This window comes from Cupressus sempervirens, chromosome 2 (assembly GCF_028749045.1).
Source record: "Cupressus sempervirens isolate cs-2001-9-10 chromosome 2, ASM2874904v1, whole genome shotgun sequence".
In the NCBI taxonomy this organism is placed as follows: Eukaryota; Viridiplantae; Streptophyta; class Pinopsida; order Cupressales; family Cupressaceae; genus Cupressus; species Cupressus sempervirens.
The window spans coordinates 122642823-122667000 of NC_143119.1; the positions used below are offsets into that span (position 1 = coordinate 122642823).

The window sequence follows — 24178 nt, forward strand, 5'->3', positions numbered from 1 at the left end:
TAGGCTAAAACATGATTCAATTGGTACTGACTGCAGGAAAAGAGGATTACAATTATAAAAAAGCCTTAACAATTAATAAAACAGCTATACCTGCAAGACCAGACCAAACTGCTATATCAGCTACAGATAGATTATATCCAACCAGGAATGTGCGCACTGAGAGATAGCTATCCACGTTAGCACATGCTTTTTCAAAGTCAGCTCCAGAGGAAAAGATGGGCGCATATTCCAGCCATTCATCAATCTACAAATTTACAATTTTTTAATAAGATCCATTTCCAAAATTTTATATAAATCTTTTACTCCCACAAGTCATGACCACAATAAAAAATAATGAGCTATATATACATGCTGAAACAATACACAAACAATTCATTTAAAACAATTAAAATATAAGGGATAGAAATACAAACCAGTTATGATAGGTATGTCACTACAACATTCATGTATAATATCTACAAACTAGTGATGATAGGTACATCACTACATATGTATTTTCTATTTTCTAGTGATTGAACCTTTATAGGATCAGAATTGTAACAAGGAACTGTATGTGGACTGGGTCTGCGATCAATGTGAAGCATAGTGCCAATGAATACCACTCTTAAAATTCTTAATTATATATGTGATATGCTTGCTGACGGGTATTAATTTGTGTGCCTGGGTACATAGCAAATGCACACTCTGTATACTTGTGTGATCATAGGGTCTTCCGTATGTTCTGATTGCAATGGGTGAATTAAGAAGTTTGTAGATCATGAATCATGTTCAACCTCCGAAGTATGCATCTATCGACTACAATCAAGGATATGATTTCAATCATTAGATGATGGAAAAGCCTGTAGATGTGAATGTCATGTCTTTCCTGAGTTCTGATAGCCGCTGAAGATAGAGTCGACAATTGACTGCAGAGTGCACAATATGACATGATAGTTGTGTTCACAGATACAGGGATTAGAAAGGATCTCTCCTGACTGATCAGCACCCAATTTTTCATGAATGAAAAATAATTCCCATATTGTCTCCGTCAATTATATACTACTCCATTTCATAGAATGATCCTTGTTCGTTGACTATAAGGCAATTTATATGCTGATGGGATGAGCCACTGATTGGATTATCGTTTCTTATTGTATCCATAGCTCAGTTGGCTATAGTGTATTCCTCTGACCCATCTGTTGTCAGATTCCTCAGTAAATTATCATTGTTTCTTCTTTTTAAATTTTTACCTTCCCCCCCACCACCCCCCTCCTATTTGATGACTTCTTCTGTATATGTGTGCGAAGGGATAAGGAAGTCAAGCCTTTCTTATCTGTTATTTACTGATTCAGTTTAATAAATGTTTAATATTGGTATTTTGTAATGACCAGCACATGCACCTATAAGGTGCAATGATGACGCCGATAGTTAGATATGTTGTGTGGTATATATTGCTCAAGTTAGATGTGTGATATGTATCCTTCAACAATGAGTGAAGTTTGGAGTTTTGGTCGGTGCTTTTGTTTCATTCAATTATTTTGATTATAGATGATGCAAAAGTAAATTAAATATGTAGGGGTGCAAGTTGCAATTTATGCCAATAAATTTATGTGTAATGTCCTCACAATAAATATTGCTTACACATAGTGTACAATACACTTGTTGTTCTCATTTGAATTTATCACTCTGTATTGTATAGTACGTCTTCAAACATCTCTAACTCGTAAGGTTGAAAATCTATTTTGTGCCAAGGAAAATACAAAAGCTAAAATTGATTATTTATCGATGCAAGTTGCAATTTATGCTGGCAATGTCCTTTCAATATATATTGCTTACACAATATTTACAGTAGACTTTCTGTTTCAGTTCAATTTGTCACTCTATCTTGTATGGTAGAGTTCAAAAAACGTGTGACATGAGTAGGAAAATTATGTCGTGCTTACATTATTTGTAATCACCAAATGTTTTGGTTCCCCATGCAACCATTTTCCTAGACATAAGAAGTCCCAAAAAGCAGTTGATATGGTCATCAACTTAAGTTTTGAAATTTAGGCTACAGTACATACCTAAAATTCTAAAATGTTCTAAGTGTGGTTTTCGAATTTTCATTACTATGGATTTTTTTTTGGCTTCAATTCTCTTACAGCATAGCAAGTTTTGTGACATTTTAATAATGCAATAGAATTTGCAGAAACCCATACCTCAAGCTTAATCCGTTACATCAGATATTTCCTTAACATTAACACTCTTACATAGTATGGAACCACCACAAAAACTTCAATTTTTCCAAGTCTGGGTTCTCAAGATTTTGCAATACTCCCAGTATCTTTAGAAAAATGAATAGGCCACAACTGGGCCATTCTTGATCAGTCAACTGATTACAGTATCTTTAGGAAAAATGGGTAGACTGCTACAGGGGCCATTCTTAATCAGTTAACTGTGTTGGTTCCCAAAATCGCAGATTGGAAATCCAAGAGTGTCGTCGGTAGAAATTCTGTATCAGCCGACAGGACCCTTCGGAAAAGTTTTTGTATCAGCCGACGGGTACTTTCGGGAAAGTTCTTGTTATGTAGCCGACGGAAAAATAGTTTGTAGCGGACATAATGTATCTGGCCGACGGCTACCTTCGGGATGGTTCCTCGAAAAGTATTTATAAACCCTTCGGGAAGCATTGTAATCATCATATCAAAACCTAATGTAATATCTTGGCATATGCGAATAATAATAAGAGTTCTGTTGTTCGTGTTCATGTCCATTATCTGTGTGCAATTCTTAATTAACCTATGTGGTAAACATTTGGCGCCGTTGCCCGATAGACCTGGTACGCAGGCAAGCGGATATGAATTAAATGCCGAATCAGTTGAACAAAGATAAGAGTAAGCTGAAGGAAGAAGATGACATACGCGTTGCGCAGGAAAATTTAATTTTGGCTAAATAGATAGAGCGTCGAAGGAGATTTTAGCAGATTGCCGATGAAAACAAGAGTGCGGAAGGATTGTTGAAGGAGACTCGACAACGGCTTGATTTGGTGGAAGAAGCGAGGGAGGAGTTTCTAAACCTGCATACGCCACGGGAAGAGAATCCTGATGGAAGGAGATCGACTCGCACGGCTCGGAGTGCCGAAGGAGCACGAGCGTGGAGTGACCTCTTCGTCCGAGATATACTTCCGGAACGAACAGCTTCGGTTGACAAACCCTCTTCTTCACCAAACAGCGCAGAAGTCCAAAATAGCGCGGGTGTTGAAAACAAACAGCGTGGAAGCCGAAAACAGCGCGGGTGTGTGGAACAACGCGGGTGTGCAGAACAGTGTGGGTGTCCACAACAGCACGGGTGTTGGAAATAGCGCGAGTATGTAGAACAGCGCGGGTGTTCAAAACAACGCGGGAGCTCAAAACAGCGCAGGTGCTCAAAACAGCGCGGGAGTGCAAAACAGCGCAGGTACACAACAAAACCCTCAACATACAGTGATAATGGCAAGTCCAAAGGAAAAGTTGCCTAAATTTGATGGTGATGAAGCAGTTGATCCCATTCGACATTGTAAAACATGTGAAACCATCTGGAGGGCAAATGGCATAACAGATACAAATGAATGGATCCGACAATTTCCCGCTACCCTACGGGGTGTTGCGATTGATTGGTTTACTGATACTGATCCACAAAAGTTAAACAGTTGGGATAACATTAAGGAGTTCATCACAGAATTTCAACTCCTGCGCGACGATAATGAAATTGTAGCGGAGATATTCAATACCAAACAAAAGAAGAATGAAACAATAAGGGTCTTCGCCAGGAGGTTGAAGGACTTAATCAGTAAAATGGAGAATAAGCCGGCAGATGGGCCCCAGAAAAGATGGTTCATGGAAGGCCTTCACCCGAAGCTACGAAAGAAGATTAAGATCGTGCCACCATCAACATACATTGAAGCGTACAATCGGGCAATGAACCTCGAAAGTGACCAGAAGACAAAGAAGAAGAAGAACAGCTCGTCTGATTCAGATGACGATGCATCCTCAGGAGAAGACAGCAGCGATGACGAGGGAAGCAACAAGAAGGTTTGTGCCCTCCAGAAAGACATGATTCAGATGATGGAGTTCAAGAACATGAACAAGGAGACTAAGGGCAATGACCTCTGGTGCACGAAATGCAAGAAAGAAGGCCATACGAAGGGATCCTGCCCGAAAGATCAATTTTGTGAGATCTGTCAGATTCTAAGACACTCGGTAAAGGAATGTCCTTTCAACTTGAAATCAAGAACACCACAAGTGTTCCTCGCGCAGGAAGCGTCTGCGGCAGGAGGGAGCAGGAACACCAGTACGGAAGGTGCCACATCGAGCGGATACAGAAACAACCGACGCAACAACAGCAGCAACAATAACAATACTGGCAACAACAATAATGGCGGGAGGAGTCAAATCCACTATGATGCGAATGGTCGGCCGATAGTCCAATGTCGTGCATGCAATCTGTGGCGTCACTTTGCCCGAGAGTGCACAACAGCGAACACACCGAAGTTACTATGCCGATGGTGTGGACCTGGCGATCATGACAATGCTAGGTGCCCGAAGTCCGGAGTCAACTTGATTACTGTCGGGATGGATGAGGAAGAAGTTCTGGCAATCACTCGAAAGCAGGCGAAGCTATACCCTGACCCAGTGGAAGAAAAGAAGAGACTGGAGGAAGCACGGGCAGAAATCCAGAAAGCAACACAGGCAGAAACGGCACATCTGAAGGACACGCCAAGTACCTCCGTACGGAACTGTGCAGAACGGAACATTGTATGGCAAATATTGCAAGCTAAGATACCCATCAAGATAAATGATCTGTTACTCACTATGCCTCAACTCCGTACAGCCCTCACAAATATAGTCCCGAGTGCTAAGCAACCCATAGAACAAGACAAGGAGAAACAGGGGGGTACAAGTATAGAAGACCCGATGCTGTTAGCTCTTTCATCCGGACGCTATCCGGCGGTTGTTGAAATGGGCATTCTCGGGACTGTGCTAACGGACACAATCGTGGATGGAGGATCCGGTGTCAATGTGCTACCAGAGGATACTCGAAAAAAGTTGGGACAGCCGACATTATGGCCACCTACCTTCTAGCTGTTAACAGCCGATCAACATGGAATCAAGCCATTGGGAATACTCACAGCGCAACCAGTGATAATTGGAACACAACCATTCCTGTTGGACTTCGTTGTGATTCCTCTCAGGCAGAAAGGGTACGATGCTATTCTAGGTCAGGGGTGGCTGATGCAAGCAAGAGCAAGGCACGATTGGAAGAAAAATACTTTATCACTCGAAAGCAAAGGCCGGAAGTATGTCATCGATCTGCACACTCAGATGGTCGGGGAATAAGCCCTATCGTCAGATTCTGAAGGAGAAGAGGATGAAAAGGGGCAAAGTATGGAACCAAATCAGGAGGGAGTTCTACGACTGGAAGGAGATGACGATTTGGATTCAGTAAATGGTCTTTACCATTGGCAGATAAAGGATTATGAATTGTTTCCAACCTGCAACGTACTGACAATAGAAGAACACAATACTAATGAATTTCCAAAGGAGTTTACTGAAATGAAGGAAGGGGATGTGTCACTCGATGTGACTTCGGCACATAAGTTCACTAAAGGGGAACCCATCAAATACAATGAAGTCGCGTTGCAGACCATGAATTTGGGAGACGAAGCGAAACCACGAAACATACTGGTGGGAGACAACTAGGACCCAATACTAAAGGCAGCAGCATTCAAGATATTTTTAGAGTATAAGGATGTCTTTGCATGGACGTACAAGGACCTGAAGGGCGTACCGCCGAAATTGTGTGTGCACCGCATTCAATTGATTGAACAAGCAATACCCGTACGAAAGAGGCCCTACAGAATGAACAAAAATTATGTGGCTCGGGTTACGGAGGAAATCAATCGGATGCTAGAGGCCGGCATTATTTTCAAGGTGCAGACCAGTGAATGGGTATCCCCGATAGTGATCTCATTGAAGGACTCCGTTCAGATCTGAATATGTGTTGATTTCTGATGCCTGAATGCAGTCACCATCAAGGATCCGTTCCCGATTCCATTCACGGAAAGCATCCTGGAGGAGGTAGCGGGACACGAGATCTACTCATTTATGGATGGTTTTTCCGACTACAATCAAATTTCAATTGCAGAGGAGGATAAACTGAAGACAACATTTGTCGTAGAAGATGGGGTGTATGCCTATAATCGGATGTCATTCAGTCTGTGCAATGCGCCTGCGACATTTCAGCGGATCATACTACACACTTTTGATAAGATGTCTGTCGGAAACTTCGAGGCATTTTTGGATGATTGGTCAATGTTCAGTGCGGAGGACAAACATCTGGCAACATTAGGCGAGTGTATGGAAAGGTGCCGCCGTGCGCGCTTGGCCTTGAACCTGAAGAAGTGCAGATTTATGGTTCCACACGGAGGGTTGCTCGAACACATAGTTTGTAAGGAGGGACTGAAGACATATCCGGACAAAGTGCGAGTCATATTGGAGATGCAGCCGTCCACCAATATGACAAAGGTAAAATCTTTCCTCGGGCATATAGGGTATTACAGGCGTTTCATCAAAAATTTTGCCAAGATAGCATATCCGTTGGATAGGTTAACTTGCAAGACAGAATCGTTCCGATGGGAGAAGGAACAGGATGAAGCATTTGAAGGACTCAAGGTACGACTGGCTACAGCACCTATTTTGGCATACCCGGATTGGAATAAGGAGTTTCATGTGCATGTTGATGCATCGAACTATGCGATTAGAGCAACTCTCACGCAAACAGGAAGCCACGGGTTGGATCGCCCGATCTACTTCGCCAATCGGTTGCTATTAAAAGCTAAACAAAATTATAGTACAACCGAACGGGAAGCATTGGGGATGGTCTATGCTGTGCAGAAATTCCGACATTACTTGCTGGCTACTCCATTTGTGTTCTATGTTGATCATCAGGCCCTGTTGTATATGATCAACAAACCAGTCATTCAAGGAAGAATCAGCCGATGGTTACTCCTGTTGCAGGAGTTTACCTTCAAGATCATTGTACGGCCAGGAAAGAAACATGTAAGCGCGGATCATTTGTCACGTATCCGAACAAGAGAACCAGCAGACAGTGTAAATGATGACTTTCCTGATGCACAGTTGTTTCAGATTGTTGCACTACTGGAGTGGTATACAAGCATCGGCGAATACTTGTCAACGGGATAGTTTCCAAATACCATGCCACCGAATGAAAGACGGAAGTTGGTGTTACGGACCGAAACATTTCAGCTAATTAATGGATTGTTGTATAAAATGGGACCCGATCAGGTCCTGAGGCGTTGTGTCCTAGAGGAAGAAATTCCACGGGTACTGAAGGAAGCACATGAAGGACTGGCAGGAGGGCACATGGGGCCGGACACAACTGCACGAAAGATACTTCTAGCAGGATTATGGTGGCCAACAGTATACAATGACGCCAGGGAATGGGTTGTTGCATGCGATACATGTCAGCGAGCTGGAAAACCTTTGAAGAGAGATTTCATGCCTCTGAATCCTTATCATGCTCAGGAGCTCTTTGAACAGTGGGGTTTGGACTTCATAGGACCTCTGAAGACAAGCAGAACCAAAAGGTGTCGTTACATTGTTGTCGCGACGGAATACTTAACTAAATGTTTGGAGGCGCGTGCACTACCAAACAACTCAGCGGTAAGTACAGCAAAGTTTATTTATGAACAAATAATTACCAGGTACGGCATTCCGTTACAATTAACGAGTGATAGAGGCGAACATTTTGTAAATCATGTCATCCGACTGCTTACCACAAAGTTCAAAATTTATCATTCGCTATCAAGTCCATACTACCCAAGGGCAAACGGACAGGCCGAAGCTACCAACAAAATCCTGGTATCAATTATATACAAATCCTGCGCAGTTGAAGGGGAGGATTGGGAGGAGAAATTACCTTCTGCTCTGTGGGCTTACCGCACGGCGTATAAAGTTACAACAAGACACACGCCGTTTCACCTGATGTTCGGACAGGAGGCCGTAGTACCAGCAGAATTCATGATACCAAGCCTGCAGATAGCACTAGAAAACAAGTTGGGCGACATGGAGAGCTTAAGGGAGCGGCTGTACAAACTGAATAGGTTGGAGGAGAAGCGATTATTAGCACAGTGGGCGACTGAAGTAACGTAGAATAGTGTTTACCGCATAGGTTAATTAAGAATTGCACACAGATAATGGACACGAACACGAACAACAAAACTCTTATTATTATTCGCATATGCCAAGATATTACATTAGGTTCTAATATGATAACTACAATGCTTCCCGAAGGGGTTATAAATACTTTCTGAGGAACCTTCCCGAAGGTATCCGTCGGCCAGATACATTATGTCCGCTACAAACTATTTTTCCGTCGGCTACATAACAAGAACTTTCCCGAAGGTACTCGTCGGCTGATACAAAAAAATTTCTGAAGGGTCTTGTCGGCTGATACAGAATTTCTACCGACAACATCATCCCCCCCAAAAAGAAAAGTCATCTCCTGACGACTAGCAAAATTAGGAGACAACCCACAAACAATAAAAGAAATACTAGAGAGAAGGTGTCCCAAAAGAGTGTTGTTGACGACGTAACTCATACACCTGGTCAGTCCGGATGCGCAGATCTGTCTGAATCCGTGAATTAACCTCTACGGCCTCCTTCAGTAGAAGCGCAGCATCCATAGCCTGTCTCTTGGCCAACTGCAACTCATGCTCTGCCGCATCTTTATCCCAAATAGCCGCGTCCTTCTCCTGTACCATTGCTGCCATATCCTTCAATAGTGTTGCCCACTCTGCTGCCCATGCTGCCTGTTTGTCGACCAAATCAATGGCTAACTTTTCTCTTGCCTCTTTCTCCACCGCTAGAGATCTCTAAGCTGCATCACTATTTGCTACCCTATCCGCCTCCGCGCGCTGCCGAGCATAGTAAACCTCTTTGTACAGTCCCACGATCTCATGTGCCAGCTTCATCATTGGAGTGTCACTCGGTCCCAACTCTGGCTCAGTGGCCCAATCTGCCAACATCTCTGGTGTCTCAACTACCGGCCAACCTCTATCCACAAAACAAGTTTGAAATCGCTTAGGACAAATCCTACGAATATACGCTCAGATCAAATGCCACTCCCTTCATCGAGTGAGAGCCTGAATCGCCACATCATGCCCCTTCTTCAATGCAGACTTCATAGTCCTGAGGTAGTCCCTGTACCTGTCCTCATCCGACCCGTAATCCTCCTTGGCAAAGTCCTCCAATGACCATTCTGCATCACTATTGTCCTCCTCATCAGCGGGAGCCATGCCCACATCCACTGCCGCCTCCTTTGTTGTCGGGTGTGGCTAATACAAGCAAGAGCCAGGCACGATTGGAAGATATCACTCAAAACCAAAGGCCGGAAGTATGTCATCGATCTGCACACTCAGATGGTCGGGGAAGAAGCCCTACCGTAAGATTCTGAAGGAGAAGAGGATGAAAAGGGGCAAAGTATGGAACCAAATCAAGAGGGAGTTCTACGACTGGAAGGAGATGACGATTTGGATTTAGTAAATGGTCTTTACCATTGGCAGATAGAGGATTATGAATTGTTTCCAACCTGCAACGTACTGACAATAGAAGAACACAATACTGATGAATTTCCAAAGGAGTTTACTGAAATAAAGGAAGGGGATGCGTCACTCGATGTGACTCCGACACATAAGTTCACTAAAGGGGAACCCATCAAATACAATGAAGTCGCGTTGCAGACCATGAATTTGGGAGACGAAGCGGAACCACGGAACATACTGGTGGGAGACAACTGGGACCCAGTACTAAAGGCAGCAGCATTCAAGATATTTTTAGAGTATAAGGATGTCTTTGCATGGACGTACAAGGACCTGAAGGGCGTACCGCCGGAATTGTGTGTGCACCGCATTCAATTGATTGAAGGAGCAATACCCGTACGAAAGAGGCCCTACAGAATGAACAAAAATTACGCAGCCCGGGTTACGAAGGAAATCAATCGGATGCTAGAGGCCGGCATTATTTTCAAGGTGCAGACTAGTGAATGGGTATCCCCGATAGTGATCTCACTGAAGGACTCCGTTCAGATCCGAATATGTGTTGATTTCCGATGGCTGAATGCAGTCACCATAAAGGATCCGTTCCCGATTCCATTCACGGACAGCATCCTAGAGGAGGTAGCGGGACACGAGATCTACTCATTTATAGATGGTTTTTTCGACTACAATCAGATTTCAATTGCAGAGGAGGATAAACTGAAGACAACATTTGTCGTAGAAGATGGGGTGTATGCCTATAATCGGATGCCATTCGGTCTGTACAATGCACCTGCGACATTTCAGCAGATCATACTACACATTTTTGATAAGATGTCCGTCGAAAACTTCGAGGCATTTTTGGATGATTGGTCAGTGTTCAATGCGGAGGACAAACATCTGGCAGCATTAGGCGAGTGTATGGAAAGGTGCCGCTTTGCGCGCATGGCCTTGAACCCGAAGAAGTGCAGATTTATGGTTCCACACGGAAGGTTGCTCGGACACATAGTCTGTAAGGAGGGACTAAAGACATATCCGGACAAAGTGCGAGTCATATTGGAGATGCAGCCGTCCACCAATGTGACAGAGGTAAAATCTTTCCTCGGGCATATAGGGTATTACAGGCGTTTCATCAAAAATTTTGCCAAGATAGCATATCCGTTGGATAGGTTAACTTGCAAGACAAAATCGTTCCGATGGGAGAAGGAACAGGATGAAGCATTTGAAGGACTCAAGGTACGACTGGCTACAACACCTATTTTGGCATACCCGAATTGGAATAAGGAGTTTCATGTGCATGTTGATGCATCGAACTATGCGATCGGAGAAACTCTCGCGCAAACAGGAAGCCACGGGTTGGATCGCCCGATCTACTTCGCCAGTCGGTTGCTATCAAAAGCTTAACAAAATTATAGTACAACCGAATGGGAAGCATTGGGGATGGTCTATGCTGGGCAGAAATTCCAACATTACTTGCTAGCTACTCCATTTGTGTTCTATGTCGATCATCAGGCCCTGTTGTATATGATCAACAAACCAGTCATTCAAGGAAGAATCAGCCAATGGTTACTCTTGTTGCAGGAGTTTAACTTCAAGATCATTGTACGGCCAGGAAAGAAACATGTAAGCGCGGATCATTTGTCACATATCCGAACAGGAGAACCAGCAGACGGTGTAAATGATGACTTTCTTGATGCACAGTTGTTTCAGATTGTTGCACTACCGGAGTGGTATACAAGCATCGGCGAATACTTGTCAACGGGACAGTTTCCAAATACCATGCCACCGAATGAAAGACAGAAGTTGGTGTTACGGACCGAAACATTTCAGCTGATTAATGGATTGTTGTATAAAATGGGACCCGATCAGGTCTTGAGGCGTTGTGTCCTAGAGGAAGAAATTCCATGGGTACTGACGGAAGCACATGAAGGACCGACAGGAGGGCACATGGGGCCGGACACAACTGCACGAAAGATACTTCGAGCAGGATTATGGTGGCCAACAGTATACAATGACGCCAGGGAATGGGTTGTTGCATGCGATACATGTCAGCGAGCTGGAAAACCTTTGAAGAGAGATTTCATGCCTCTGAATCCTTCTCATGCTCAGGAGCTCTTTGAACAGTGGGGTTTGGACTTCATAGGACCTCTGAAGACAAGCAGAACCAAAAGGTGTCGTTACATTGTTGTCGCGACGGAATACTTAACTAAATGTTTGGAGGCGCGTGCACTACCAGACAACTCAGCGGTAAGTACAGCAAAGTTTATTTATGAACAAATAATTACCAGGTACGGCATTCCGTTACAATTAACGAGTGATAGAGGCGAACATTTTGTAAATCATGTCATCCAACTGCTTACCACGAAGTTCAAAATTTATCATTCGCTATCAAGTCCATACTACCCAAGGGCAAACGGACAGGCCGAAGCTACCAACAAAATCCTGGTATCAATTATATACAAATCCTGCGCAGTCGAAGGGGAGGATTGGGAGGAGAAATTACCTTATGCTCTGTGGGTTTACCGCATGGCGTATAAAGTTACAAGACACACGCCATTTCAACTGATGTTCGGACAGGAGGCCGTAGTACCAACAGAATTCATGATACCAAACCTGTGGATAGCACTAGAAAACAAGTTGGGCGACATGGAGAGCTTAAGGGAGCGGCTGTATAAACTGAACAGGTTGGAGGAGAAGCGATTATTAGCACAGTGGACGACTGAAGTAACGCAAAATAGGCGAAAGGCATGGCACGATAAGCACCTGAAGCTAAACAGGTTTCAGCCCGGATAGTGGGTATTGAAGTACGACGGCCGAAATGAGATCAAATCGGGCAAGTTCAAAGTTAAGTGGGTCGGGCCGTATCAGATCCGAGTAGGGGACAATGGAGCAATAAAATTATGGACTTTGGATGGACAGGAAGAGCCTCAGGCGGTGAATGGCTCGAAGCTGAAGATATACCACGGCCGGAAGACTTCTGCGTCACAGAATGGCCTTCGGGAGACCCCTTCGTCATTGCAGACCGACGGTGACGACGGTCGAAGAGAAAACTGACTTTACTATTCATTAAAAAAAATTAAAAATTAAAAATAATAATAATAATAATAAAATTAATTTAAAAATATATATATATATATAACTTGAAAAAGAAAAAGTACCGTACGGTTTCTATACTCAAGGAAAAGTACCGTACGGATTTCATAGTGAAGGGAAGAATACTGTACGGCTTCCATATGTACCGTACGGTTTTCAGGGAAAAGGAGAGCCGCACGATTATCAGGAAAAAGTGGTACGGTTTCCATAATTGAAGATTGGTGCACTTTTTTTAGATGTACAGTTTTTTAATGCAATGTACGATTTTTAAGTGTTGTACGGTTTTTTAAAGTAGTGTACGGTTTTTAAGAGCTGAATATTGTAATTGGAACCACCGTACGGATTTCAATAGACTGAGAATGTATGGACTTTTTCACCGTACGGATTTATGGAGTTTGCAAGCATACATTTTGTAAATTCCGAATTTGGCAATACTCCAGGTTAACGTACGGAATTTGGAGCCAAATTTTGTTAATTTCCATCGTACGGATTTTGAAGACTTGGTGGGATATTGCAGTACGGCTTTTCCAGAAGATTGAAATAGTGAAGACGCCTTCAGAATTGTTTCATCAAAACTCGTGTGCGCGGTAGCTCCAGGAAGGAGGCATCCATATGCAATCAGCAGACAGTGTCAAGATTGAAGCCGTACGGATTTCATCACAGAAGGGTCAAGTTACCATATGCACCTCTGTAGGGCACTGTACGGCCTGTTAAATCATTACCCATACAAAAGATTTCCAGCATTTCAAGCGTACGGATTTCTTGTGAAGAGAAGGGTACGGATTTCATTGTACGGATTATTGAATGCAAGGTTCTGAAGGTTGAAGTACGAAATTCAATAGTAAGCAAGGCGGTTTTTGCAGTATATCACTTCTAGTCAGATTCAGCCTATTATGGTCCCTGTACAGCTGATCAGTGAAGGGCATTGAAAATACCATCGTACGGATTTGGGGAGGGAAACTGTTGTATGGAATTGTGGTCTTCTGGTGGTACGGCTTTGTTATTTGATTTTCCTTCTAACTTTTTCAGAGTACGGATTTTTATTCCAAGGGTTGCAATCCACCGTACGGATTTCGAAGACCGTTAGGAAAAGACAAAGATATAACTGATGGAGTCTACAGGCAAACGACAGTAGAAAAAACAATTAGCACAGTCTAAAGTTGTCAAAGGCAGGAACATGGCAGGTGCAAGTAACTTGAATGAAGGCTCGAGCAGCAGCAAGGAGAAGCGTAAGACTACAGCACCTGCAGCAGCTGAAGTCACACCACAGACCATACAATTTGAAGGGTTGAATGGAACGGATTGCCGGAAATGGTGGCAAGAAACCCCTGATGATCATCCAATTAAAGCAAGCATCAGAAGAGCACAAGTTGAATGGGCCATTCAAATGCCTATTTTTTGCATTCGAGATTATGAAGGGTATTTGCGTACCATGATTGAGACATATGGCAGAGCTTCTCGGAGGAGCACATTTCAGTATCTGGGAAGGAACTTAGTGGTATCATTCAAGGTAGCCAATTTCACATGTGTTTTTGGCATTCCAGGGCAGCAGGGCAAAAAGGTTCAGCCGAAGAAAATTCCAAAGGATGGGAAGCTATTTTTAATCAGATTAGTATGTGGAGATTTGACTGAAGCAGAACAGGCGGCATTAGTTGAGACATCGAAGGGAAGGGGTTTAAAGAAAACCGACATTCAGGAAGGGCCATGGCGGTGTCTGATGGACTTGGTCAAGAGCAGGCTCATGGGATCCTCTAGGGCATCGGATATCACATTTCCGCAGGTATCCATGATGAACGGAATAATGATTGGGAAAGTGTACGATTGGGCGTCTGTGCTAGCTGAACGGATGCATGAGTTTATGACTCTCCAGCACAAGACCTTCTATATGCCCCATTACGCCATTGGTCTCTTCCTTGATGCAGCAGCACGGATGATTCCAACGGATGAGTTAGAGACAAAGCCTGGACCACTGGCTCCAGGAGAACCTCCTATCATGCGGTGGAAGCACTTGGACACAACCACTGGGCAAAAGGGTTCAGTAGGCCAAAAGAGGCCCCGGATGGACATGGCAGGTGATACTGACAGCGGCCGACAGGAGACATCTTTTGAGCAGGATAGTGTGGACGACGAAGAAGGGGAAGGCAAGGATGATGAGGAGGTTCAGATTGTCACGGCTACCCCCTTGCTATTTCCGCGTGCTACAGTTCCTGCGACTTCCGAGTTGGTGCCGCAAGGTCTACACATGGCTCACATTCCGGGGTTTGGACAGACTCGACGATCGATATTGATGACTGGAGGATCCCACCAGGCAGTCACACTAGCTGCACCATGGCAACACGGGGTACAGCCTTCTCTTGTCTGGCCGGGAGTTGGATTTGCGGTAGGTTTTGCCCACCTGACAACACCCGTCACCCGAGAGACTTCTTCAGCCCCTGCTAAAGCACTTCCAGTAGTAGCACCCGTGGCGCCTGCCATAAGTCAGCCAGCAGCAGTTGTTACCGTAGCACAGTCAACAGAAGCTCAGGAACTTCCAGTAGAGAACGTACCAGACGGAGGAATGCAGGAGTGTACGGACCCAACACAGTCCGAACAACCAGAGGTCATGGATAGAGCCAGTGTTCTTCTGAAGCAATAGTTCCGACTCGTTCCTGACAGGCGTGGCCCATCCATTCAGTCCCCCAACTATTCCGGAGTAGCACCTGTACCAGAGCCTCAGTCTCAGGAGGAGGGAATGCGACATGTCGTGATTGCGCCGACAGCAGAGGAGGCGGCACCGAATGTGGGCATGGCTCCCGCTGATGAGGAGGACAATAGTGATGCAGAATGGTCATTGGAGGACTTTGCCAAGGAGGATTACGGGTCGGATGAGGACAGGTGCAGGGACTACCTCAGGACTATGAAGTCTGCATTGAAGAAGGGGTATGATGTGGCGATTCAAGCTCTCACTCGGCGAAGGGAGTGGCATTTGATCCGAGCATATATTCGTGGGATTTGTCCTAAGCGATTTCAAACTTGTTTTGTGGATAGAGGTTGGCCGGCAGTTGAGACACCAGAGATGTTGGTAGATTGGGCCACTGAGCCAAAGTTGGGACCGAGTGACACTCTAATGATGAAGCTGGCACATGAGATCGTGGGACTGTACAAAGAGGTTTACTATGCTTGGCAGCGCGCGGAGGCGGATAGGGCAGCAGACAGTGTTGCAGCTTAGAGATCTTTAGCGGTTGAGAAAGAGGCAAGAGAAAAGTTAGCCATTGATTTGGCCGACAAACAGGCAGCGTGGGCAGCAGAGTGGGCAAAACTATTGAAGGATATGGCAGCAATGGTACAGGAGAAGGATGCGGCTATTCAGGATAAAGATGCGGCAGAGCATGAGTTGCAGTTGGCCAAGAGACAGGCTATGGATGCTGCGCTTCTACTGAAGGAGGCCGTAGAGGTTAATTCACAGATTCAGACAGATCTGCGCATCCGGACTGACCAGGTGTATGAGTTACGTCGTCAACAACACTCTTTCGGGACACCTACTTCTTCTCTCTAGTATTTCTTTTATTGTTTATGGGTTGTCTCCTAATTTTGCTAGTCGTCAGGAAACGACTTTTCTTTTTGGGGGGATGATGTCGTCGGTAGAAATTCTGTATCAACCGACAGGACCCTTCGGAAAAGTTTTTGTATCAGCTGACGGGTACCTTCGAAAAAGTTCTTGTTATGTAGCCGACGGAAAAATAGTTTGTAGCGGACATAATGTATCTGGCTGACAGATACCTTCGGGAAGGTTCCTCGAAAAGTATTTATAACCCCTTCGGGAAGCATTGTAATCATCATATCAGAACTTAAAGTAATATCTTGGCATATGCGAATAATAATAAGAGTTCTACTGTTCGTGTTCGTGTCCATTATCTGTGTGCAATTCTTAATTAACCTATGCGGTAAACAAAGAGCCTACCACTTCTCCTGTAGGAGCTCTCAATCAAATTTTGGCCAATGAACGAAAATCGCTTAGATTCCCCTGCACTTTGGGCTCCACTACACTCAGGCGGGTTAACCTTCACCTTGAACACTGACTGCTCGATTCAAGGTTTTTTCTATAGAGAATTTAAAATTGGAGCTCTTAGACTGGCAAGGTCCTCGAACTCGATGAAACTAAAACTTGATGTTGAATATTTGATAATTGAATGTTTTGTATAAATTTTGTAAATAGTGGAATTGATGCTTGTAGAAGAAATATATAGATTTTCTGACTTCAATAAAAAGACCAGTGCCTTTGCTCATCCGGGCAATAGAGTCAACTTCGGTGAGCTTTTACATACAACTTCATAATATTCAATGCACTTGTACTACCAATAATTTTGATAATCCAGATGTGACAAACCAATTATAATGCAATCTTAAATTAGTCCAGATTGAATTTTAACTCCACTGAGACAAACTGGACACAGCTGCGGAAACAATTAAATATTTCACAACACCTATGATGATCAAATTTAAAATGCTAACTGACCATATCCACTTATCTGATAACAAAATCATATACAGAATTTTAAAATATAATTATGAAGGACGATTCGCCTGTAGTTTAAATCTCCACGCCATTAAAGGTAAACAAAAGACATTTTATTTTATTTGAAAATAAAATAATGGACTTTATTACAAAATCATAATATTGCCCTTATCTCTCCATACAATAAAAATATAAAATGCTTCTCCTAAAAGAATATGGATGTTCGGATGTATTACAATGATGAATATTTTCCAATGTCTTCTTACTCCTTATATATCTTTATATACAAAAAGACATTACGTTTCATAATGAAAAGTCATATCCCTTTATTAAATAATTAGCATTACTTTGAACGGGATTTCTTTTAATTATTATTTCTTCAATATTAATCGATGATAATTCTGTCCGCATAATCTCCCTTAGTTTTTAATAGTTTTGAAACTTTAATATATGTTGATTATTGAAGACCCGTGCCATATAGATGGAATTTCTGCAATATATATAACTCCAGCGATATGCACATCTTCTCTCCGCAGCGGTAGTGGCATTAATCCTTCTCTTCTAACAGTCTCATTGTGCAGATTGTATTGCCGTCACAAACAAGCCATCTCTCCTCCATCGCTGTTTGTGTATGGACATTTTAAATGTTGCTATGGATTGCTACTATGCAAACTTCTGGCACGTCGGGTTCAGTAAGTGATCATTTATTGTATTGTGAGACTAGGCTGGGCATCGTGCCTGCGGATAGTATGCTTTTCCCTAGACTTGTGGCTTCTTTACTTCGCTTCCTTGCCTTTATTTGGTGCGTAATCCTTCTCATCGTCAATACACGACCATTGAATCACAGTGGAGGAACATATAATTATCGTCTTTGTCTTTGATATTAATCTTCCTTCTTGGTTTTGAAGTAAGCCTTCTTTCGTATCTACATGGATGACACAACTCCCTTTCAGTTACTTTATTATTTTAGCTTTGTCTCATCACTCTAATCACCGTGGTTTGTTTGTCGAAAGCTGAGCACACTAGAATAAGTTTATGTGGACTGGGTATTTTTGACTCGAATCCTTTGTTTTATTCCTCCTACACACTGTCAACAGTATTTATGGAAGAAACTCTGTCTTCTGAATAATCACCTTCTTCAACTGGTTCACCCTTGCCAATATCTTCTTCATCTGTGGGAGAGTTTTGTTAATGTGAATGGGTATTGAGAACTTGCAGTACCTTCATTTTTTCTGTCTAATGGCCCTTGTTGAATATAGATTCAACCTCTATTTAAGAGTAACTCTTAATATATCAGATGATACTTTTGGCTGGCAAAATAACCTCTGCAATCTGTTTTTGAAAATACCGGATGCAGACTTTCTTTTGTCCAATGGATGCTCCTCAACTTTGCACAAATCATTAAATTTGTTTATGTATCAAGAAGTACACCCACTGTTATGATGTATTTGAGCAAAACTTTTTTAGTGCTGAGTTCTACTTTAGAATCAAATCATGTGGACAGACTTTCTAGATAACACAGCTTTATCTCAGTCAGTTTTGTCAACTTTGATCTAAACATATGATAATCTCAGATTATGATTATTCTGGCCTCTATGCACAATATCCTTTTCTTCTTTGATTGCACACTTAATTGCAGGTATGGTCACACCAATCATAAAGCACACGCAAGATGACACTCCAATTGAAAATGGTCAAGAGATATGAAATCAGGCATGATTTTTTTTGGTAGATAGACTGCTAACAACAATTTTTTGTTACAGCATCAAAAGGATTACATGCAGGGGTGTCCTTGTGTGGGTACTTTTTATATGCAATATAAAGTAGCAAGGACAATATTTCGTATGAATATGGAGAAGACTAATTATGATTGGCAATTGGTATAGGTCACTAAATTTCCTACAAAGTATGCAAAATAGAACAACAATATATATATCATAGGGTGAAAAGATTAAGTATGAGGCACAAATGGAGACCCTAAAAATTAGGGCTCCATCAAACTGATTACAGCATCTTTAGGAAAAATGAGTAGGCCGCTACAGGGGCCATTCTTAATCAGTCATGTAATTAAACTAAAAGTAGCACTATAGTACATCAAATAGTATAGGAAATATTCCTCCAAACTGTGGAACAAAGAATCCATATAAAAGTCTACAATCAGGAAAAAAAGAAAACTCATTGAATTATGTAATATATGGTACTTGTTGGGTGCAACCGTACATGAGAGATAGGAATAACTGTAGAACTTGGCAGGCCACAGCCCATGGAGTTTTGCCAGTGAACTAAGTATTTGAGATTGAAAAGGTGCCACTTGAATTTCTTAATGTAAGAGATGATGAAATGAAATTCAATCAAGAAACAGATGGAACTATATTTGTCTTAGTTACCGATTCGGGATACGAATCCAATTCGGGCACGTGAATCGGATCCGTGGATTCGTGATTTTTTTTTTTCGCGATTAGGATTCGTGGAGGATTCGTGAATATATATATATATATATATATATATATAACTGATCTTGCCCAAGCCCCAACTAGTAACAGATATATATATATATATATATATATATTTATTTATTTATTTATTTATTTATTTATTTATTTATTTATTTGTTTCTCTCATTTATTAGTATATATAATGCATAAAAAGGTCATTTTAGCACTAGAAAGCAAAAAAATATATTTAAAAAAGTCATATTAAATAACTTAGACTCACTTAAACCTGTCGGTCCTTGAGGATTCACACTGGATCCTTGAGGATTCGTGCCTGGATTCATGCAGATCCGGGCAGGATCCTTGTTTTACACAGTGGATTCGTCAGGATTCGTGGGCCACGAATCCTGACGAATCCACTGTGTAAAACAAGGATCCTGCCCGGATCTGCACGAATCTGGATCCGGATCGGACCTGAATCCGGATCCGGCCTCTAGGGCACGAATCCGGTAACTAAGATATTTGTTGAGTAGTTGACCCCAAATACTCTGTTTTGGCTTTCCCGATGGCTTACAATCCACTCACTTGGCTTTACATTTGCATTACCACTGGTGCTCCTGTAGACTCTGATTCACAGTTTGAATTATTTGCCCGCCTAGGTGATTTTGTTAATTGGGTTTGTTGAAGGGTTTTTGGGTTACCACGGTCAATGGCTGGTTGTTACATCCCAATTTTTGTTACATTAAATAATCTTCTAGCCATTGGAAAAACTTATGTGAAGTTAGTTATTCGGTAAATTTGTTATGTTCATGTGAAATTGATTTATCAATATAGTTGTTGATTATATTTTGATTTTGTGAAATGAAAATTTGGTTATTAGATGATGTGTCATGTGACATGCTAGTTAACCATTAAGATGAATTTGGAAAATGAACACCTTAGGAATCTAAAATGATTATGTGATATTTTGTTTTACATTTTTTTTTCAAATTATTAGAAATATGTTATTATCTGGACCAATTTCATTTTGCAGGAGCATGACGATGAGGGGAGTGTTGCCAAAATGTGAGTTAGGAAGGAGACACCCAAATTCACTGACAGGCCAACAGGTATGAACCTAACCACCTAGACCAAGGACTAGAACAGCTAGACAAGCAAGAACTTACAAGGACTACCATGAGCTATCCAATTAATCTAAAAATACTTTAAAAACTTAATAAGAAATATTACCTCCTTTATGTGGATTGATCTCAATATCTTGCAAGCTATCATGTCTTAGTATAGTAGTATCACGTCTATACTCATACTTGGTGGGTATGAAATATTTACATATGTATAACACATATATGTATGTATGTATGTGTATATAAACTTAATAAGAAATATTACCTTCTTTATGTGGATTGATCTCAGTATCTTGCAAGCTATCATGTCTTAGTATAGTAACATCACGTCTATACTCATACTTGGTGGGTATGAAATATTTACGAATGTACACACGCACGAATTTCATCATTAATGTATACATATATATAGATACCTACATATCATAATTACTCAGGCAAGCATGAATATATAGGAATTATATTTCTATACTGAGGCATGGGATAGGCATGTATTACCACCTTTATTTTTAAATATTCTCTTGACTTTGAACTATGATCATTTAATTATTTTGCTTGGAGCAACCACCTATTTTTGTATCCGCCAAATTATGGCATCAGACTATCATATTTCTTCTGATATTTTGAATTTTAAAGTCTTGCAACGTTTCTTGAAACCACAATCTTGAAATAACCGAGCCATTGCGGGTGACCATTACTCATCTTGGCAGATACTTGTTCCTCATTTATGCTCTTTGTTCTAACTGCAGGGGCAAAGTTGGGCATTGCTCATTGTTCTTAGCATTTCTCAATTTCTCTCTCAGTATTTACACCATTGTGCTCTTGGTTGAACACCAACAAGAGTGTTCAACAATGAATATCATTTGCCAAGTCAAAGTCGTGAGGGCATCATTGGCTTAATCGCTGGTAACCCTTTTCATATTTCCTTTTGTACATCGTTTGCTAATTTAGGCTGCTTCCATTGGAATTTTTCTGATAGGAAATCAAAGTGAATTGGTAGTTAATAACTGAATGACATGTGAGCTGGCAGTTGGATGATTGTTAATTTCTAGTTATTTGAAATTATAGATCATAGTTAGCTTGTATTTCCTTTGCACGTGAAGAAGTTGAGTAACTGATTTAACTGTATCTCTTTTCATTTGGTTAAGAATGGATATGATTTCTTTATTTAAGAATTAATCAGTTTCTGAAATTTTAGCTTGTTATACTGGTGTCAGCCACATGATTCAATACCTGCCCTGTCGGCCGGTAAGATCATACACATTTTGCCCTGTTTTGTTTCTTTGTTTGTGTTATTTAGTTTTGGGGTTTGCTTATTTATTTGTGGTGTTTGTGTATACATATGTGATTGATTGAGTTTCTGATTGATTGATTGAATTTGTGGCACAGATGTGTGTGTTTCTCTGCATCGGAGGGAACATTCAACATGGATGAACCCAACCATGCTGGTGACTTGCATGCAAAACTTCAAACAAAGGCCTACTTGTTGGGATTCTGAAGGGCTATGTTGGCCTCACTCCTGCCATCCATTTCAACCTGTTTGGAATGAATAAAATGTGTAATATGTATGCATTATAAAAAATTAGTTTTTAGGATACGCTCCTTTCTTTAGTGGAAACATCTCAGCATACATAGATATTCTCGAAAATCCCACCCTGCTCGAAACCTCCAATATCCTCGTGCATTTTGTTCAAAATCCGAGACTATGTCCCATTTTCCTTCCGTTCAAGTTCTTAGTGTAGATTACAACGCACCACGAAACTGCTCAAAAATAATGAATGAAACCCTGCAACTCTGCTCGAAAATCCTTCTTGAAAGCTGTCCGTAACATTGCTCGAGAATGCTGCCGTTGTCCCTGGCAGCATTTCCAAAAATAAAATAGGGTGACACCTATACAGGGATTGTCATAAAGATCATCAAGTTTCAGGCTTGCTCGCCAAAAAAATGAAACTAAGGTTTCATCTTCTCACTGGTAAATTTAACATATATATAAGAAGTCTATTTCAACCTGCAGATCATTCATCAATAACATTGGCATATTTGATCTCAGATTTATATCAGAATACTACTATATATATATATATATTGAAGATATCGTGAATTTACATAGATCATCAGGCTTTCTTATAATAAAATTCAAGATCTTCAGATTAATTCCTCTCAAGTCAATAAATATAATTGCTTAGTCTCCACCAACAAGATCTAGTAAACTTTACATGGTATCAGAGCCAAATTGGTAGAGAGAATCTCAAATTTAATCTTGAATCAAAAGGTGACAACATGTCAAACAATGTTAGAGTAGAGGACAGACTTGAAGGAGCAGCAAATTTCTTTTCTTGGAAATTTCGGATTATTACAATTCTTGAAGAATTGGTCAGAAAAAGCCGCTTGGAAAAGACGAAATAATAAAGCAAGGAAAATTATTGTGGATTCAGTAAAAGATCGTATTCTTCCTTCCATCTCAAATCTAAAAAAGGCATTTGAAGTATTCAAGACAATCAAGAATACATTTGAAATCAACAACTTGTTGATGTCAATTTTGTACCACTACATAACATATAGGAATTGAATACTTGATATAGAATATCAAACACTCAACCCTCTCTTGAAAAGTAAATACTCATGAAGGACATGAGAAAACTCCAAGCAGCGAGCAACATGATGAATTCAGCTGAGCTCAAGATGAAGCACACGCCTTGCCCTCCCATGAAGGAAATTAACGACAGGCTAGCTAAGTTCATGGCCTTGGCTAAGAAGATGAAAGAAATAGGTAGAATTATATTAGAAAATCATTTGATGTAAGCCCAAGTGGCAAATTCTCCTCCTTGAGTAGGATAGGCGTCTGGTTCTGATTGGCTACCATTTTGGTGCCTTCTCATTGGTTGCCATTTTTCCTTTTTTTCATTGGTCAATTGATGAGGTGGCGTCTTCTCATTGGCCGATGGGGTGGCAACCCTAATTAGGGTTTCTAGGATTTGATCTAGATCGTTGATTTTGCCTCTTAATCTCTACTGTTGGTTGTATTTTTGGCCCCTATATAAGGCCATTTACTCTCATTTGTAAAAGGTTGAAGAAAATTGTTGTTTAAGATAATACTAAAAATGCTTCTTTATCTTTGTTGTGTCTTGCATGGTGATTAAGAACACTTGGTGTTATTGCATGGTTTCTACTTCCAAGGGTTGAAGAAAATTGTTGCTAAGATAATACCAAAATTGCTTCTTTATCATTGTTGTGTCTTGCATGGTGATTAAGAACACTTGGTGTTATTGCATGGTTTCTACTTCCAAGGGTTGAAGAAAATTGTTGCCTAAGATAATACCAAAATTGCTTCTCTTATCATCGTTGTGACTTGCATGGTGATTAAGGACACTTGGTGTTATTGCATGGTTTCTACTTCCAATAGTTAAAGTTAAATTCCATTGAAGTTGTTAAAGTAGATTTTAAGAAAGATAGATAGTTGTATGGTGATATTAGTTGATGT

At 41.4% G+C, this 24178-nt stretch overlaps 1 protein-coding gene across 2 annotated transcripts in view; it reads right to left on the minus strand.

The window, feature by feature from the left end:
- LOC149571320 (glutamate--tRNA ligase, cytoplasmic-like) overlaps positions 1 to 24178 on the minus strand; it is a 73813-nt gene that overhangs the window by 11299 nt on the left and 38336 nt on the right. For both annotated transcript variants that reach the window (XM_089812874.1, XM_089812875.1), the window contains exon 4: positions 91 to 244. In XM_089812874.1, the coding sequence (XP_089669000.1) occupies positions 91 to 244 (154 nt within the window). The remainder of the gene's footprint in view (positions 1 to 90; positions 245 to 24178) is intronic.